Below are 17743 nucleotides of genomic sequence, written 5' to 3' on the forward strand. Positions count from 1 at the left end.
ATTTGTATTCATTCAAGAAAAAGATTTTGAATTGTGTAAGAAAAATAAATTTGTTATATTCTCAAAAATCTAAATGTTTATTGGATATATATATATATATATAAATTTATGTGTGGATCGTGAAGGTACGATAAATCAGAAACTAATGGTTTAACGAAAGTACTTATATCGAAGCTCCTCATCGAAAGAATCGGATACTCTCGTGGGAGTAGTCTAAGTTACCATATATATAGATTATAGATTACAAATCAAGCTAACAAAGTTTGGGAAACGTTAATTTAAAATTGTTGAATATATATAGATTATAGATTACAAATTAAGCTAACAAATTTCGGTACCACTTCCCTTTAGTAAAATCTTTTATTTGACTCTTGCCACGACATAATACTAATGTTTATCACGAATAATATTTGAATCTTGCCGATGACATAATACTAATGTTTATCACGAATAATAATCCCTTGTGACGTGCAAGGTGAAGTGGCTTAGTTCAGTTGAACTACAACTATATGAGCAATCGAGCTAGCAGCAAAACAGACATTGTATTGTCAGCCATGTCAATCAAACCTGATAAGTAGGTAAAAGTCGGGGCTGGCACTTCAGATTCAGATCGCAGTTATCTTCGTAAAATACCCGTAGGTAAATCCGGTTATATTCCACTGCAGACAAACTGTTATATAAATGTATCATATCATAAGCCATCTATCAAGTACAAACGTAATCAGCTCATTTTTTTGAATCGATTAGCTGTTGCTGGACACATCAAAGTTAGCCAGACATCCCGAATCATCTCAAGCATTAGGCAATTGTTAGAAAGGTATCAATGTCCCTAGATCGGAAAAGATAAAGGGTCCATTTGATTGGTATTAACAAAATGGAAGCTAAAGTAAATCTCCAACTATAAGAGTCCCAGGGTTAATCTCATTCAGCAGTCCTAACCTTTCCTAGTGATTACTGGGGGCATAGCTGATGCAGATGTTCTAAAACGACGAAACCGGTCCTAGGAAATCGCCTTCCAAGCTCACCAGTGCACGGAATTCTCTCTCCACCTCCAGCCACATTGTCGCCAGCACGATGACACGGACCACCACATCCTTCCCAATCTTTGACAGCTTCTCGTTCAGGAAAACCGGGTTCTCCCCGGGAACGTATCTGTAGTCGGGCATCTTAGTGCTGGACAGGTAGATGTGCTCCATGGGCCCACACCTCAAGAAGACCCCGTGCTTCAGTACCTTGTGCACAACCCCCTCTATGATTTCCCCTCGGAAGAGGTTGAAGGTGATCCCATGGAACACCACAGGGAATAGGATATCACCTGTGTGCTGCCTTACCTTACCCTCCCCAATGCTGTCCAGAGTTGTCAGAGCAAAGTAGTACCCAAGTTCCTTGGTGGCCTTCTTGCTAGCAAACTCATCCAAGAGGCGGATGATAATGGATCTCTGCAGCATTAGCCCCTTTGCATCGAGGTTCTCTGCCGGGATTATAACATTCCACGGAAGCTGCACGTTCAGGAACATTTTGGAGGACAAGATCTGTCATGAGGAGGAAGCTGGTCAGTGTCTAACCGCGTTGCTCAAGAATATTATGATGTACATCTAAATAAACACTTTTCTGACTGATGCTCTCAACCTAAAGCGGGAAATTCTCTTCGAGCATTTGAACATGCACGCACTTTGCTCCATAGAGCTCTCTAATCTATCTAAATACATCAAATGCAGGAGAGACAGCTCAGTGAACCATAGTGGCCAATCCCTACATACATGGGAGTCCACTGACATTTTGAATGAACGCAAGTTATATATACTGTCAAATATACAAAGCTAACCCATTTCTGCACTATGAAAGAGACAACAATGACAAGCAGATTCGCAGACACACTACACACTCTTCCCCGTTTTAGTCATCAGCTCCCTTTCAATCGTTCCCCTGTACTCTCTTCAACTCAATTTCTAACTTATCATCAATGATAAGTTCTTTCTATCAAGAAATCAATACAACTGCTTGACCCTCCTCTCCTTCAGCAAGGAATCAGTTTCACATCCTTTTCATTTCTGAACCCTATTACTGCCTTAAATCTCTAGGAATCTGTAGGATTCATCAATCCATAGAAAACCCGACATCATCGTCTCCCCAAAGAATACCAACCAATCCATAAACCCCTACAGTCAAAAACGCCCTTAAGACGAAGAGACGCATAACAGAAGACCCAAATATGAACAATCCACTAGATAGGCCAGATTGCATCCTATTGAAACCATACCCAACTTGAATATTTCCCCACACGATAGCTTATAATCACAAGCATCATATCAAATGTAAATATTTAAGTAAATCCAATCAAAACCAAAAGCACAGGACATATTATATTAGACTCTCAAAACAACCATCTAATCTAATATGTTCAGTAGAGCGAGGATGATACTGACTATCACAATGGCGAAAATTTTCCTCCAATAAGTGCATGAGGTAACTCATCCACACCTATAGATTCACCCGTAAAACAAGGAAATTCGGTGGGCGAATGTGATCATTAAGCAGCAATACAGTTCTAGATAAATGTAACCATCTAAGCATTACAGCAAACAGCTAATGTGCATTGAAACCGAAAAAATTATTAACCAGCAATCAAAACCCCATAACGACATTCCCCAACCCAGTATGCTACTGTTCGATTAGATTGAGAAACCCTAAGAGACGAACCTGACGCAAAGATTGGAGCGTGAGAAAGCGGGCAACTTTGGAACCTCGCCCAGGTTTTGATAGTAGAAAGCAAGGAAGGAGAGAGTGAGCTGCCGCGGCAGGAGGTATAAGGGGCGAGAGGAGGAAGCCAGAGGAATAAAGTTTGTCTTTTCCGTTTACAGGAAAATATTTACATTTTGGTCCTCATCCTTAACTTTGTTTGTTCTCATCCTATATTTTTCTTTATTTTGTTTAATCCATCCACGAACTCGAATAAATCAGCCTCTTCCTCTTTTCTACCAAAATTTGTATTTATATTTATCAGCGGGACTACTTTGTTAATTATTCAATTTCTCAACCGCAGATTTCTTCAGAAAGAAAATTAACATGATTGTGAACTTCTTATGATCTCCCATACATTATAAATTTTCTCCTAATCCTACTGAGCCAAAAAAAAAAAACAAAACAAAAGAAAAACTTTGTGGCTGCTGAAATGGATCAAGGAAGACAGTCATCCCCGTAAATTTGGACGTTATAATAAAATTTAAGTTTAATTATCTAAAAAAACATGCCATTTGCACTTCTTCCTAAATATAGTATGACTTTTGGAAGATAGCATAGAAATGTACGACTTTTACATTTTTTCCTAATTGTAGCATGACCTCTGGAGAGTAGCATATAAAGGCACGACTTTTGCATTTTTTTCTTAAATATAGCATGACTTTTAGATTTAGTTACGCATTTAGTATAATGTTAATCATTTAGTCAAGTTGCAACGATAACAGTTAATGTGGAGCTAACAGTGCCACGTGACAGAACATGATTGGATATGTAGACCTTACATGATTGGATGATAACAGCTAACATGAATCTAACGATACCAAGTGCCACTTGTTCAATCATGTTGTGACACATTATATCATTAACTCTTGCTAGCTGTTTTCTTTACACTTGACGGAATAATTGACGCCGTGCTAGAATTGCAGCTCAACCAAAAAACCATGTATTTATGTGCTATTTTTTAAAGGTCATGATATATTTAGGAAAAAGTGTAAAGGTCGTGCATTTATATTCTACTATGAAGGTAATGCTATATTTAGAAAAAAAAATGTAAAAGTTGTGTCTTTCTGTACTATTTTCTAACCCTAAAATTTATATATTATTACTCTTCAATTTTCAACCAAATTATTTACACTTACACGTCTAAATAAAAATTTATAGAGTGCCTCTAGCATGGGACAATAAATAATGTCCTCTGGTGAGACACTTATCATATCCATTAAATATTTCAACATGAAATCTTGGCCATTCATAGTTTATATATTTTGCCCCTCAAACTATAGTTCTTTAACTATTCATTTAGTGGTTTTTGTTCATAATAATTTGTACTCATCCCTCACAAATCCGACATATGGCCCAATCACACCATCACACGTGTCCACACGCAAGACAAAATGTAATTGGAATATGGCAAAACCCAACCATAATTAATCGGACTAATACCGCCGATGGTCTAATTTTTTACAATTTCGATTTGGTCTTATTTATTCAATCGGTTTGTTTAGTTTTTCATTAGTTCATTCTATCGTTTTTAACTAGTTTCTTCGGTTTTTCATTGGTTCATTCTATCATTTTCAATTCCGATCACCACGTTCGATCATCATCTAGCAATTGATACATAAGTTTTGGCCCTTTCGATCATTAAATTGTTTCCGCAAACAACCTATTTTCGCATTTCTTTTATACCTAGTTGAAAATTTTGTTCACTGAAATTGAAACTTCAACTCCCTCATCAAGTTTGCGATGCTTTTAATATGAAAAGAGTCACCCGCCGAACGTCCTACCATTGCGACGGGAAACTAGTCTCGATTATGATGGTCATTTCCTATTGACATGTTTTGCTTCACTTCGTCAAACCGTGCCACGACTCAACGATTCCCGTAGTAGTCTCGGAGAGTTCATTGGAAGCCGGCCATGTTGATCTTTCTCATTTTTCCCCGGCCTTCGATTAGTTTTTCTTTTTGGCAATGATAATTACTTATGTTATTCCTTGATATTGAGGGATATTTTGCATTTTTTTCCGATAAGTTGATATTTTTCAAGGATATTTCGTTCGTTAATTGAGTAGATTTTTTTTCTAAAATTGTTTTATATTATTGGTTCAAGTTAATTGTCTTGTCTGCTAGGGTTCATCTGTGCTATAAATAGTCTTAGAAATATAAATAGTCTTAAGAGGGAAAACAAAAGCATTAGTGAAGAGGATCATGATAAAAAACTAATAAATTCATATATTTATATATTGACCTAAGCCAATTCTATAATTCACTCAGACAAATCTAACTAAAGGGATAACAGAGAGTAATTATTAAAGACTTTGAGCAATAATGATTTTGCCAGATTGAATGACTTGCTAAGGCCGACCTTTATATTTTATTCTTATTTATAGTATCGGTTGTTGTTAAATGCAGCAATGATGATGACCATTTAATAGAAATAAATATTTGGAATATATTACTAACTTATATTTGTTTATATATATTGTCACAAGTTAATTATAATATCTGTCAGAGCTCATTTGTGCTATAAATAGTCTTAGGGATACAAATTTCTTTAAGAGGAAAAACAAAAGTATTAGCGAAGAGGACCTTGATGAAAAACTAATAAATTCGTGTGTGTATCTATATATATATATATATATATATTGGCCTAGATCAATTATATAATTCGCTTAATCAAATCTAACTAAAAGAATAACAGCGAGAAGTTGCTAAAGACTTCGAGCATTACTAATTTTGGTTTGATTAAATGACTTACCAAGGGCGGCCTTTATATTTTATTTATGTTTATAGTCTCAATTGTTGATGAATATAGCTATGATGACGACCATTGATAGAAACAAATATTTGGAACAAAACTAACTATTATTTTATTTCTTTATATTAGCTCAAGCTAATTGTCATATCTGTCAGAGCTCAATTGTGCTATAAATAGTCTTAGGAATATAAATTTCTTTAGGAAAGAAAACAAAAGCAAATAAGTTGGTATATTTATATATTGGTCTTGACTAATTCTGTAATCCGCTTAAGCAAATCTAACTAAAAAAATTATGTGAGTTATTGTACGGTTAGAGGTAAATGGCGATTAGAGAAATTGTGTTTTTCATTTTTTTTTACCTATTTTCCTAATTTAATTTACTTTTCCAATTTCATAATTTTAGGGATAGTGATCTTCATAAAAATTAACATTCCATATTTTTAGGAAGTTAAATTAGGAAAGCTATTTTTTTCCCGGACTTTTTTCGGACAACTAAAAAGAAAAGGCAACCGTTCGTTCATCGAAAGTCGCCATTGATGACGGCTTTCATCATCTTTAAAGTATGTTGAGCCTTATTATAATAGTCTCATTTCGTTTTCACAATCTCGTTATCGTTTCATAAATTTACGTTTTGCCATATTGTGTTCGTCCAATTCCGATCTTCGTCCAACTGCACAACAAGACAACCACCAATGGTCGTCTTTAGCATGTAGGAGCATGGCCGGACATAAATCATTCATGAAACTTAATCATAAGTTAACTAAATTCATTCGTTTGATTCACTTGATTATATATTGTTTCATTCGGTTGTAATTCTCCAAATGAAAACCTAAGTCCGTCTTTCTATTCTCCGGCGATGATGGATGCCATGGCTGACGATGTTGTTTCAGAAGAATAACTAAATGTTTAAACCGAGTTTACGAATCAAACCGATAAATTTGAACCGATTTAATTATGAATGGCTTTGTATTAGACCAATTTCTTGAAAAACGGTTCGGTTAAAAAAAGTGGGGTTGGATTGTCGTGTTTCAGGTAGGAACAGTTAAAAAGAGTCGAGTAGCAATTGTGACACGTGTCAGCGTCTACATGCGATACATTATCAATCCAACATATTTGATTGTTTTGAAATATGACCTAAGGAAAGCGTGCACCTCCCTTGAATGGGCGGAATGAGTATTCTCCATCCGGAAAATGATGTGAAAACCCAAAAATACCCTCAACTTTCTTGACTTATTATTATAATCGCATGCTATCAAGCTTTATCTCTTGCAGAAACCACCGATTTCGGCAAATCCTCCACAACCCCAAGCAGAGCAAACGAAAAGTACTTCCTTTCCTCCCTCATCCAGTTTCGATTCCTCCCTTGACATAGCGGAACTGGGTTGAGGTGTTGATCTTCGCCACTCCATTGCCGGAGCAATTAGCAACAGGAAACCCTAAGCTCGCCCAACCAGAACAGAACCGAAGCAGGTACGGTTGAACTCTCCTTCGATTCCACCCATTCTTGGTCCATTGATTTATTGATCATTGGTTAATTTCACCCATTCTCAGTGATTGGCGAGGTTTATTTCAGCAGAAGAAGCAAATCCCATTACCGTGATTCCCTATCTTCTCCCTCTCCGATTTCCATAGATGGAATTCCCCTGAAGAATCTCCCAAATCGGTGAGTAATTCTTGCTAATTACATGCTCTGGAGATTTAATTATCCATTTCTGTTGCTGGGCTGAAGTTTCTTGCTCTTGAAATGGTTGGCTTCTATGTAAAATTTGACTTTTTTTTAATGATTGGTGGCATGATCCGCTGATGGTGATGATTTCTTTGTTAATAGCCGGTGGTCTGATCGAACCAAACGTAGCCTAGAAGTGTTGGTTACAAAAGGATTGGTCTTTGATTCTTTCAATTTTGCTATCCCATATTAACACAAGATAAGGTATTTACCTCTGTTTCATTAGCATTCCCAATCAAGTTTTTCTTCAAAATCTCGTTTTCTCTCCCCCTGGTCTTTTTGATAGGGATGGTTTAAAGTGGTAGATCGGAATGGTTGATATTAGCCCCGGCTGCTTTTGTTTCTGTTAATCGCTTTTCTTATATGTTTGCTGTTTATTCTGGTTTCATTGATTAGGTACTATGGAGGATAGGCAGCACCAAATATTTATTTCTTGGGATATGTTGGGGTGTTTAAGTTTGGAAACATTCGAATTGGTGGACTCTCTGGAATATATAATGCAAGGCATTACAAACTAGGTAGCTCTTAGTCATATATAGAGTATGTACATCTCCATAAGCTTTTTGATACTGACAAAAATTATCATTTGTTCTCTAATTTTTAATATATGAATGTAAAATCGTTGGTTTTCAGAGCTTTGGTTAAACATTTTGTATTAGCAATTAGAATCATTCCATTAGAATCGAAAAACTGTGTTAGTACTCTGTTGAATCTTTGCATAGGATGTTTGGGACAGATGACTTTAAAATCAAACCAGATTAGGTTTTCTTTGAACATGACACTTTGAGAGGCCACCTTATAGTGAGAGCACCATCAGGTCTGTGTACCACGTTCGTGAATATGATGTCCGCAAACTCATGCAAGTTGAGGAACCAATTGATATTTTCGTATCACATGATTGGCCTCTTGGGATCACTGACTGGGAACTCCAAGCAACTCATTCGACATAAACCATTTTTTGAGAAAGAGGTAATATGGAAGAATTTATAGATGATTGGGATGAGATGCTACAAGCATCTCTTGATGTAAAATATTGCATTTGCTTGGATTATTTTTCCCTACAAAGTAATTTTTAAATGTTCGTCCACTTTTTCTTCAAAATTGTTCTGATAATTAGCATTTCACATGAGCTTTTGATGTGATTTGCTTACTTGGTCAAAAATTGTTCCGCAAATCTAGCAGAGGACCCTGGGAAGTAAAGCTGCTACCCAACTGTTGGAAAAGTTGAAGCCCGCTTATTAGTATAGCTATTATACCTTTTGAAATGTATACAAATATGCAAAAATGACTAAATTGTTCTGTACTCTTATAGCCCCTAACCATTAATTGTTCTTATTATGTAGAACATTAGTCATGGTGTAAACATGGTTACAAGTTTGTATATACGATTCTATGATTAATTTTAGTGTCGTTGCGTTATTGAAAATATGTTTTAAGCAGTGTATTTATCATTTTGGTGTAACATATGTTTTTTGTGGAGGTTGTGGATAAGATGGTTATTTTTCATTATGGTGTAAAGTATGTTTTATGTTGAGGTTTTTTTAAGCCGGTTTATTTATTATTATGGCATAAAATATGTTTTATGTAAGATTATTTTAAGCAAGGTTAATTTTAGGTTCGTTGCAGGTTTTTTTCATAATATTTAAAATAATAATTTTCATAATTTTATTTAATAATTGAAATATTTTTTATTAAATTTTTATTATAATAGTAGTTTATATTACAAAGTAAAATAATTATTTTAAGTAAAAATGGCTATTTTTTGTTAATTATTTAATTAATAATTAAATTATAATGTACGGTAATTTTTTATTATGAGAGAATATGTTTTTATTAATTATTTAAATAATTATGCTTATTAATTTATTAAAATAGAAATTTCTATTACAATTAATAAAAATAATATTTTTAATTCATTATTAATAAAAATTTAAATATTAATAATAACAATTTTCATTAACTTTAATTAAAATAATTAATTTTTAAAAATTATTTTACTTTTTTAAATTATTAAAAATGTTTATTTTTTATTAATTATAAAAATTGTCATTAAAATTATCTATTTATCCTATTAAACCTATTAGATTTGGCATGAAGGGCATTTCAGTCTTTCGCCTTATTTCTTTTCTTTCAATTCCTTATTCAAGCCAATCAAACTTCAAAATTATAATTATCAGTTTTGTTATTCTCTCCAACTAAACAAATAAAAGTTCATCAGAATTTATATTATATTCTTTGCTTATTCTAATACATGTCTATTATATTCTGTATCAATCCTTGTCGGGTAGCAATTGCGACACGTGTCGGCATTTACATGCGACACATCATCAATCCAACATATTTGATTGTTTTGAAATGTGATCCGATGATATTGTAAAAATATTGAAAAAAACTGCTAGTTAAAATGTAAATTTTAATACTTAAAGGGTGAAAAAAGTATATGTTCCACCATGAGATATTATTTAGTGTCTTATGTTAGAATTTTTCAAATTTTTATATCTTCCACTCTGTCAATTAGTTGGAAAATAACCATAAAAATTACATTCACAGAACTAAATCAGAATCTCAAAATAAAAAAAGCCACTTTTACTTGAGAGGGAAGTCCCAAATGCAATATGTGCTCGACGAAATTTCCCTCTAATTTCGTTGTCCTATACTCGAAGCAATTCCCTAAAATTAGCCACGGGAACCACGCCTTGCATGCGGTTATCATATGTGTATTTATTGTATAAATGCAAATGAATATTTCAAATACAATTGGTTTTTATCAAGAAGAATTTTGACATACAACAATCTATACAATAAATTTATATATTAATTAAGGGTTAATATAAAAGTACCCGTACTGATGGAGCCGGAGCCAAAGAGAGGGATGAAGACCGTGAAGATACGGCGGAGCTGCGGCAGGATAGGAAGGCTTCGATTGGTTCGTGGGGTTTGGAAGGGTGAGGATGGGGAGAACTATTTACATGAGTGCCACAAATACCTGAAATCTATGTAACGCGGAAAAAATCATTTAAATTTATTTCTGATTTAAAAACTGCTTTCTTTTTCATTTTTTCCGAAAAATTATAGTTACATGGATTTGAAATCTATATGACACTCATATACAAGGGCCCATTTTCTCATTCTACCAAATTGGTGAAATAAGATGGATATCTCTTTTTAAAAAAAAAAATTGTAATAGAAAAGACATTTGTATCTCTCCTTTTTAAAAGCCATAAAAGTTATGTGAAACTACTTTAGTTTTTTTATATGCAATATCCCACCTCACCCTTACTAATACTATGTAAACATGAGATTTCAAAAGCCCCAAAAGTTATGTGAAACTACTTTAGTTTTTTTATATGCAATATCCCACCTCATCCCTTACTAACATTATGTAAACATGAGATTTCAAATCCCTCCCTATCCCATCCCTCTCCTTACCCCTTATTAATGCTATATAAATATGAGATTTAGACCCCTCCTAACGCCACCGCACCCCATCACACCCTATCCCTTAAAATCCTATCCCTCCATACCCCACGATCCAAACAAAAGAGAGAGAGGAGAATATGAGAGAGAGATAGAGAGAGAATTTATAGAGAGAGAGAGAGTTGAAAGGGGAAAGTTAAAGCTTTATTTGATTGTAAATGAAAAATTTTACTCCACCCAATCCAACTCCATTTTTCCTAAATTTAATACTATAATCATTATTCTTTTGTCTTTTCCTTTATTTAGTAACAATTTTTCCCATCATGTTTTTTTCTAATCATTTTTATTATTAATTTTTTAATAATAAATTTATCATATACTTTCGCATATATACATACATACATATATATATTTCCATCAATCTATATATTTGTTAACACTTACAATCATTACATAAAATCAAATTAAGTGAAATCATGATCCAACTCAAAAACCAAACGCAAGCTAATTAGTTTACCACAATAGGACAGTTGCTATTTATAGCTAAGTGGGAAAACCCGCTCCCATGTATTGGACTTTAATTCTATTATGTCTCAGTGGGCCGAGTCAAATGGTCTAGCTTCATAACCCGATCCATACCATATTGTACACTCTCTTGAACAACGTAGCTGGAAACAAAATTGGTTAAAAATCAAAGCAGGTACGTTCAAAATCTTGATGTTTATAGTCAATCTTTTACTTCTATTTATTATGCCATTAGAACAAAATTTTTAATTTTGGAAATCTAAAAAATAATTTAAGAAAATAAAAATTGACAAAATTAAAAAGGAAAAGAAATAAAAAAGAAAAGATGATCCGAGAGGGAGCGAGGGGCCGCTGTCGAGGGCTCGCTGCTCGTCACACCCTTCAGATTTATCTATTTCTTTCAATGGAGGGAGGGACGACAAAATCACGGCAAAGTCCGGCCTAACGTCTACCGCCTGCTTCCTAGAGAAACCGTGATGCTTTCAGTGTCGAGCCCCACCGTCCCTCTTTTCGTCTCCTTGAGTTGTGATATATTTTCTATGATTTCCTTTTGATTATTTTATTATTTTTCTGCTACCATTGTAGATACCTAATATTGGCGGAGATCAATTCCTTATTATTTCTTAACGAAAAGTACTTTCTGGGCTCAAGGAAGTTTGCGGCACTATTTCCCGAATCCTGTGCACGACCCCCTACAATGCCTTTTCATTTTTATGCGATCAGTTAGAATCTTCCACAATCCGTTCCTACCCAGTAAGTCTCCTGCTGTTTGCAAGCTCCATCGACAGTGCTAACGACCGACCATCTTTTGATGGTAACTATGACCCCTCTCTGAAGTATCTTAATGCGTAAGGTTCAAGTTTCATTAAGTAACAATCATACACAATCACGCACGGACGATTCATCAAAATTTACCAGGAAAAAGAGAGGTAAATTAGCAGTATGCATAGCAGTATCTTCTTTCACAATTTCAAGGCCTGAATCCCTTTGGGGAAAAAAACTGAAAAGAGAGAAGAAAATTTCGACAATGGACAACTATGCATGTAAAACTATGTATGAACACAAATCTGAGCCCCGCACACAAATTCGACATTAAGTAACTATTTCGATTTCCTATTTACCTTAAACCATGAGTGAGGAGTCTCCCCTTCAGCTAGTTTCCATCGTTTTGTCATCATAATTCACAGGACGAGATTGGACCTAAGTTATCGCCGTCCAAGCTAGCAAGCATCTGAAACTCCTTCGTCATACTGTCCCTCTTCTCTATCCATCTCACGTCAAGCACCACGAATTGAACCACCACACCAGTGTTAATTTTGGAAAGCTCATTATTTAGAAAAAAGGGCACGTCTCCGGGAACATAGTGGTACCCGGGCATCTTCAGAATAGAGAGATACGCCAATTTGACAGGTCCACAACTCATGAAGGCCCCAACCCTGGAAATGTGGTGAACAACTCCCTGCAGGATCTCTCCCCGGTAAGGCATGAAGGTCCGGCAGGTAAATGTTACTGGAAAGAAGACATGCCTAGATCTCCTAAGAGGCTGTCCGCTGCCGATGCTTTTTATGCCCGATACAGTGAGAAAGTAGCCTTCATCCTTGCTGGCCTTCTCATAGGACAAGTTCTTCAGTAGTTGTGTCACTATACATCTTTGAGAAACTAGTTCGTTTTCGCCCAGGTTCTCTGGGAGCACTAGAACTTTTCGTCGTAATTCCACTTCGAAGTACATAGTCCTTGTCAACTGAAATACAGTAAAGAGCATTTCACAAATTAATATATAAGCGGGATTTAACTCTTATAAGAGGTTCACATCGCGAGAACATGAGAAAAACCACTTTGTTAGAATCAAGCACTATATAATAGTCACTTAAGAAGACAAAATTCACATCAAAGTCGGTAAATTCAAGATTTATGGGATAGCCATGCACCGGCTACTTCTATTAGTTCTGTCCCCGGGTGTCTCCTAGAGATCCCAGTTTTTATGCATGCAACTCTTTGCTCTAGCAGCTCTGGCACAAAAAGGTAATCATTAAAGTATTTCCTCAATGAGGGCATATGAAGCTTAATCCGAAACTTGGACCACAGCATAGCTTCAAGTCTCATGAGGTCTACAAACACGAGAGAACTTCAGAGAAAACCATCCCAATTACCATTTACCTGGAGATGCGAAAATCACTACAAAGCAGGAATCCTCCTACTTTGTTTTCAACTATAAAACATTTGGCCTGGGAAAAGAACGAACCATAGAATAATCAACTATAGAAACAGGTCTCGTGCATCATAGAACAAAATCTAATTTTTCCCATGCCAGAAATCAAAGAAGAGTACTACAATTTTAAATATTCCAAAAAATAAAATCTGCTTACGGCTTGTTCGCATTTCAGGTTAGAAAGGGCTACAGAGGGGCGGTTATGGATTGTTATATGAAATTGTATAGGTACCCTCCATAACCCTCCCTAGCCCGAGACCCGAGCAAGCTCTTTTAGTGTTCCAAGGTAATCGAGTTTGAATGAAGATCACATCCAATCCTCTATTATCAGGGACCCCGGTAGGCATGTAATTCACAATAAGACCAATCCTTCGGCAAGTTATCTACTTCCAAGCTTGCATCCGCAACCCAAATGAGCTAAAGATTTCCAGTCCGATTTCTCCAAACCAAAAGGCTTCAGCAATGGTGGCCAGAGCAATTCGCACAGGGATTTACATACAGAATAAAAGTGAATTGAATTACAAAAATCTAAAACGCGGAATTTGCACATAAGATTGCAAATCACTGTGGAAACGAGGCCGAGTACGCTTGAAATCCATATCCAGAGGCAGACAAGACAATAACAATCAATTCATAGGAAAGGGAAAAAGATGGAAAGAGAGACGATCAAAGCTTGGAGGGAGGAAGAAACCTGATCGGAAGGGAACGACGACGGGGTCTCGCTGTGAAATTTCTTCCGTTTCCGATCTGCTCACGGGAGCGGGAGAAATGAAATTTGCAGTGCCAGTCATGAAGGAGAAGGAAGGGTCTATTGGTCATTCGGGGGCTGTTTGGCAACACTGATAGCTCTAATCCTACTCGGCTTTTGTAGGACCACCCTCCCTCAACCTCGGATGATATGTTAAAGAGTGAGGAAAACTGGAAACGGTTTGGGCCTATCCCTGGGCCACATGTTTCTCCTATGAAAGAAATGGCCCATCACAGGCCCATAATTAAATGGGCATGAATGAGTACTTTATCAGTCCATAGGACAGTCCTTCCGCACAAGCCGGGTAAATTGGCCCAGTAGGAAGTACTCTTTTTCCTTTTATTTTTATTTTTATTTTTATTTACAAAAAGACTCATAAGTTTAATATAAGAAATAAAAAACAAAAAGCCTTATAAAGGGGTATAAATAACCTCATAATGAGAATCGAACTTGAAATCTTTTAATTACTGTAAGACTACACTACACTCCTTTTGTTAGTGAAAGTATTCTGCTGCATTACTTTGCAGTGACTCAAACCGGTGTTTATCAAAGGAGCCACCCCTTTCGACCATCATGAGAAAATGACGAGCATTGCCGTCTGTGCCGATCAAATTTGTCGAAAATTAGTACTACAAGACAATGCATATGTCTCTGGTATCTCAACAAATGATGGGCAACATATATTCATGGCGGATCTGGCATCCTACGATGACGGAGGAACAAGCATCTATCTTTCGACAAGCTTGCCCATACTGTTGTAGAAGTATATGTTTCCAAGTTCATGTATTGGGAATGACTGATTCACGTAGCAGCAGCTACAAAGTTGTTCAACGATAGTAACTACCGCACCATCGATCTCACGAACCAGTCTAGATTCGCCTTTAGACTTGCACACAGCAAAAACGACACCGTTTTATTACAATATTACCTTTTTTTCTTTTTTATTGATTCGATATCACCTAATGAATGAGCGCCATTCCTAAGTCCTGATCTAGTTGGCTAAAATATCCTCTCGAGTCCTCATGAAGGGAGTCCTACAAGCAGTAGTATCCAACGAGATTTCTTTGATAAGGACACCAACAAGGGAGCAGATGTTTGTGAACCTGTTTATCGGCATGCTGGAGAAACAGCACCCAATGCAACTCTATGGTGGTTAAGACTCCGAAATAAATGGTTCGCAAATCCCTTCTCATTATACATGCATAGGAACTCCAGAGCGGACAAGAGATGCTACTCATCAGAAACAAAATTGAACGTATCTAACAGCATTTCTTGAGTTAAAGCTTATCATGGAAACTCAAAATTTGGCTAGAAATCTGTATCAGGCTGATGTTCAGAAAGAGTACTCCCACCAAAATTGATGTCCCGGGGAAGGCAGGCATAGAGATTACAAAAAGTGATCAAGCATCCAGAATGCCTCATCTACTTCAGAGGAATGAACCTCGAAGAGTGGGTGGCACCAATACCAGGCCTACCGTGCTTAACAGGCTTGTAAGAGATGGAGAACTCAGCAAGGTAGTGACCAATCATCTCGGGCTTGATTTCAACCTGATTGAAGGTCTTCCCGTTGTACACCCCGATGATGCTCCCGATCATTTCAGGAACGATGATCATGTTGCGCAGGTGAGTACGAACAGGCTCCGGCTTCTCACCCGGTGGGGCCTCCCTTTTCTGGTTCCAAGAAGAGAAAAGTGTTCATAGAACTACAAGAGGTATATGACCTGTGTAAATTCGAAAACAGAACTCATACCAAAGAACTAATTAAGGTAAAATACCGTCTCAGTTTAAGTACCGATGCTCAGATTCCAATTGATCAGCGTCATAGATTATTATAAGCTTAACTCAAGATTCATTCTCCTATGTTACTAACGAGGGAAAAAAATTATGTTTTCAGCTGATAGCGTCCCTACTGAACAAAATTATTGAAAATTTACATACATTATGTTCCTAACCTACTGTCTGATGTCATGGAGAATGATTCTTCGACTGGAATGTGAGGTGGAATCAGTAGGCAAGTAGCACTTTAAACCATTCACCTGTGGATCCAACTCTACGGTTGTCTGGCCGCTGCTGATTAAACAGCTATCAGTTTGTGCACCTTTCGCTCAAGACCAAACTATCAAACTAGAGAGGCCTACGAGATAAGTGCAGCATCCTATGCATCTAAGTTTGCCCGTCAAACACATTTCAAGGACCGGCATGCCTTCTCCATTCGAATTATCTTAATCTACACTCCCAGGGTCACCGTATTCTCAAACACCATATTCCTTCAAATCAGTAAGTTTGAATTTGACGCATTTCGTTATAGACAAGAACGCTCCAAATATTGCACAATCGCAAACCAACAGACTCCAACAGCAGTCACTGATTGTGCCACAATCCAGTTACTTGTGATTACCAGTGTCGATACCTATTCGACAATGATACTACCTAATCGACGCCTATCCTTTTATTCCATGATGAGTTTCGATTAGGTATAGTGATAAATTTTTAACCCAATGAGAGTGAAAAATTACCGCCTTGCGCAGCTTCTTGATCAGAGCCATAGGCTTCCTCTTCAGACCTCTCTGGAACCTAATCAAGCGCAAAACACAATTCACAAGTGCTCGATTGAGCAAACCGGACTTACGGGAGCAAATTTATGCGAAAGTTAATGGGGGAAAATGTGAAATGGTTGAAGTTCTACCTTCTGCGAGCTCGGGCAGTGAAGAGCTTCACGAGCTCATCGGTGGACATGTCGAGGAGGGCATCCAAATCGACGCCTCTGAAGCTGAACTTCTTGAACGTCCTCTTCTTCGGCTGTCCGGCAACCGCTACATCCGCTTCCACTTCCGCCTGAAGGTACAGGAACACGCATTATTAACTTGGGAATCATCGGGTGTAGCGCTGTCGCCGTTATGGAAGAGAGACAAGGATTCGAAGCTCACCATTGCTGGAGATTGATCGGAGAACCGCCAACAGTTATGCCGCCGCCGCTAGGGTTTCTACGTGGAGACGATGGAGGGACTTCGATTTTTATAGTAGGGTTGTTGCAGTGATATATAGGATGCCTAAAGTAATTTGCACATGAAGGGCTTTAGATATTGTGAAATTAATTTTAGGTCCTTATAATTGGTTAGTATCTTTATTAGTCTAGGGAAAATGCTTGTTCCTGCGAAATCAATAATCGCAAATCTGCCGAAATACGAGATGCTAATTATTGCCCATAAAGTTGCCAATAATTACGTCTCCTGCCACGATTTCTATTCCGAGGATGAATTGGCAGATTTTGTCGCATGATATGGCTGATGCGTTTGATTTTAGAGTTAAAGTAAGTTTAATTTTGATTTTGATTTTGATTGTGAAAAAAAACAAATGAGATCAGATTATAAATTTGACTTGAAAAACGTGTATTTTTGTTGTGTAGTGTGTTGAATTAAAATCAAAATCATGATTCTAAAATCAAACTTACAAATCAAACGAGGCCGGCATATCTTGCATGCTAATTATGCGAAGCGGAATATTGTGTTAGTATCTCGTCATATTAACTTTTTGGAATATGACTTCATGTGATCATGCCCGACGACTTCTACGGGGAGAACCTTTCGTGCTCAGAGTGGTACCCCTTGTGAACTTTCAGTATCAA

At 36.7% G+C, this 17743-nt stretch overlaps 3 protein-coding genes, 1 long non-coding RNA gene and 1 other non-coding gene across 9 annotated transcripts; 1 reads left to right on the forward strand and 4 right to left on the reverse strand.

The window, feature by feature from the left end:
* Positions 1-703: 703 nt before the first annotated feature.
* Positions 704-2851, reverse strand: LOC116206781 (DNA-directed RNA polymerase V subunit 7-like). Its single transcript, XM_031539585.1, has 2 exons — positions 2701-2851; positions 704-1532 (listed from the first exon to the last, which is right to left on the reverse strand). Exon 2 carries the CDS (start codon positions 1515-1517, stop codon positions 981-983), a length of 537 nt encoding a protein of 178 aa, XP_031395445.1. The 5' UTR covers positions 1518-1532; positions 2701-2851; the 3' UTR covers positions 704-980.
* A 3891-nt stretch (positions 2852-6742) lies between these two features.
* On the forward strand, positions 6743-8645 carry LOC116209203. 5 transcript variants are annotated; one of them, XR_004157171.1, is made up of 3 exons: positions 6743-6963; positions 7045-8188; positions 8399-8645. It is a non-coding gene; the product is annotated as an uncharacterized LOC116209203 (long non-coding RNA). The 5 variants fall into 5 exon arrangements; XR_004157170.1 differs by having other exon boundaries at positions 8402-8645; XR_004157172.1 differs by having other exon boundaries at positions 6745-6963; positions 7045-7423; positions 7616-8645.
* A 3416-nt stretch (positions 8646-12061) lies between these two features.
* Positions 12062-14218, reverse strand: LOC116206883 (DNA-directed RNA polymerase V subunit 7-like). Its single transcript, XM_031539711.1, has 2 exons — positions 14062-14218; positions 12062-12902 (listed from the first exon to the last, which is right to left on the reverse strand). Exon 2 carries the CDS (start codon positions 12888-12890, stop codon positions 12336-12338), a length of 555 nt encoding a protein of 184 aa, XP_031395571.1. The 5' UTR covers positions 12891-12902; positions 14062-14218; the 3' UTR covers positions 12062-12335.
* Positions 14219-15285: 1067 nt separating this feature from the next.
* Positions 15286-17197, reverse strand: LOC116209430 (40S ribosomal protein S15-4-like). Its single transcript, XM_031543062.1, has 4 exons — positions 17046-17197; positions 16805-16953; positions 16635-16692; positions 15286-15789 (listed from the first exon to the last, which is right to left on the reverse strand). Exons 1-4 carry the CDS (start codon positions 17046-17048, stop codon positions 15541-15543), a joined length of 459 nt encoding a protein of 152 aa, XP_031398922.1. The 5' UTR covers positions 17049-17197; the 3' UTR covers positions 15286-15540.
* On the reverse strand, positions 16108-16269 carry LOC116209739. The gene has a single exon (XR_004157331.1). It is a non-coding gene; the product is annotated as a small nucleolar RNA snoR143 (small nucleolar RNA).
* Positions 17198-17743: the final 546 nt, after the last annotated feature.

The sequence above is a fragment of the Punica granatum genome, chromosome 5 (assembly GCF_007655135.1).
Source record: "Punica granatum isolate Tunisia-2019 chromosome 5, ASM765513v2, whole genome shotgun sequence".
NCBI classification, from domain to species: Eukaryota; Viridiplantae; Streptophyta; class Magnoliopsida; order Myrtales; family Lythraceae; genus Punica; species Punica granatum.

Bases quoted from the DNA above. Each gene is read 5' to 3' on its own strand.
- LOC116206781 (XM_031539585.1), bottom strand. From the start codon at position 1,517: ATGTTCCTGAACGTGCAGCTTCCGTGGAATGTTATAATCCCGGCAGAG.
- LOC116206883 (XM_031539711.1), bottom strand. From the start codon at position 12,890: ATGTACTTCGAAGTGGAATTACGACGAAAAGTTCTAGTGCTCCCAGAG.
- LOC116209430 (XM_031543062.1), bottom strand. The intron at 16,693-16,804 runs GTAGAACTTCAA...GCGCTTGATTAG, and splicing joins ACTGCCCGAGCTCGCAGAAG to GTTCCAGAGAGGTCTGAAGA. The intron at 15,790-16,634 runs GTAATTTTTCAC...TCTTGGAACCAG, and splicing joins TCAAGAAGCTGCGCAAGGCG to AAAAGGGAGGCCCCACCGGG.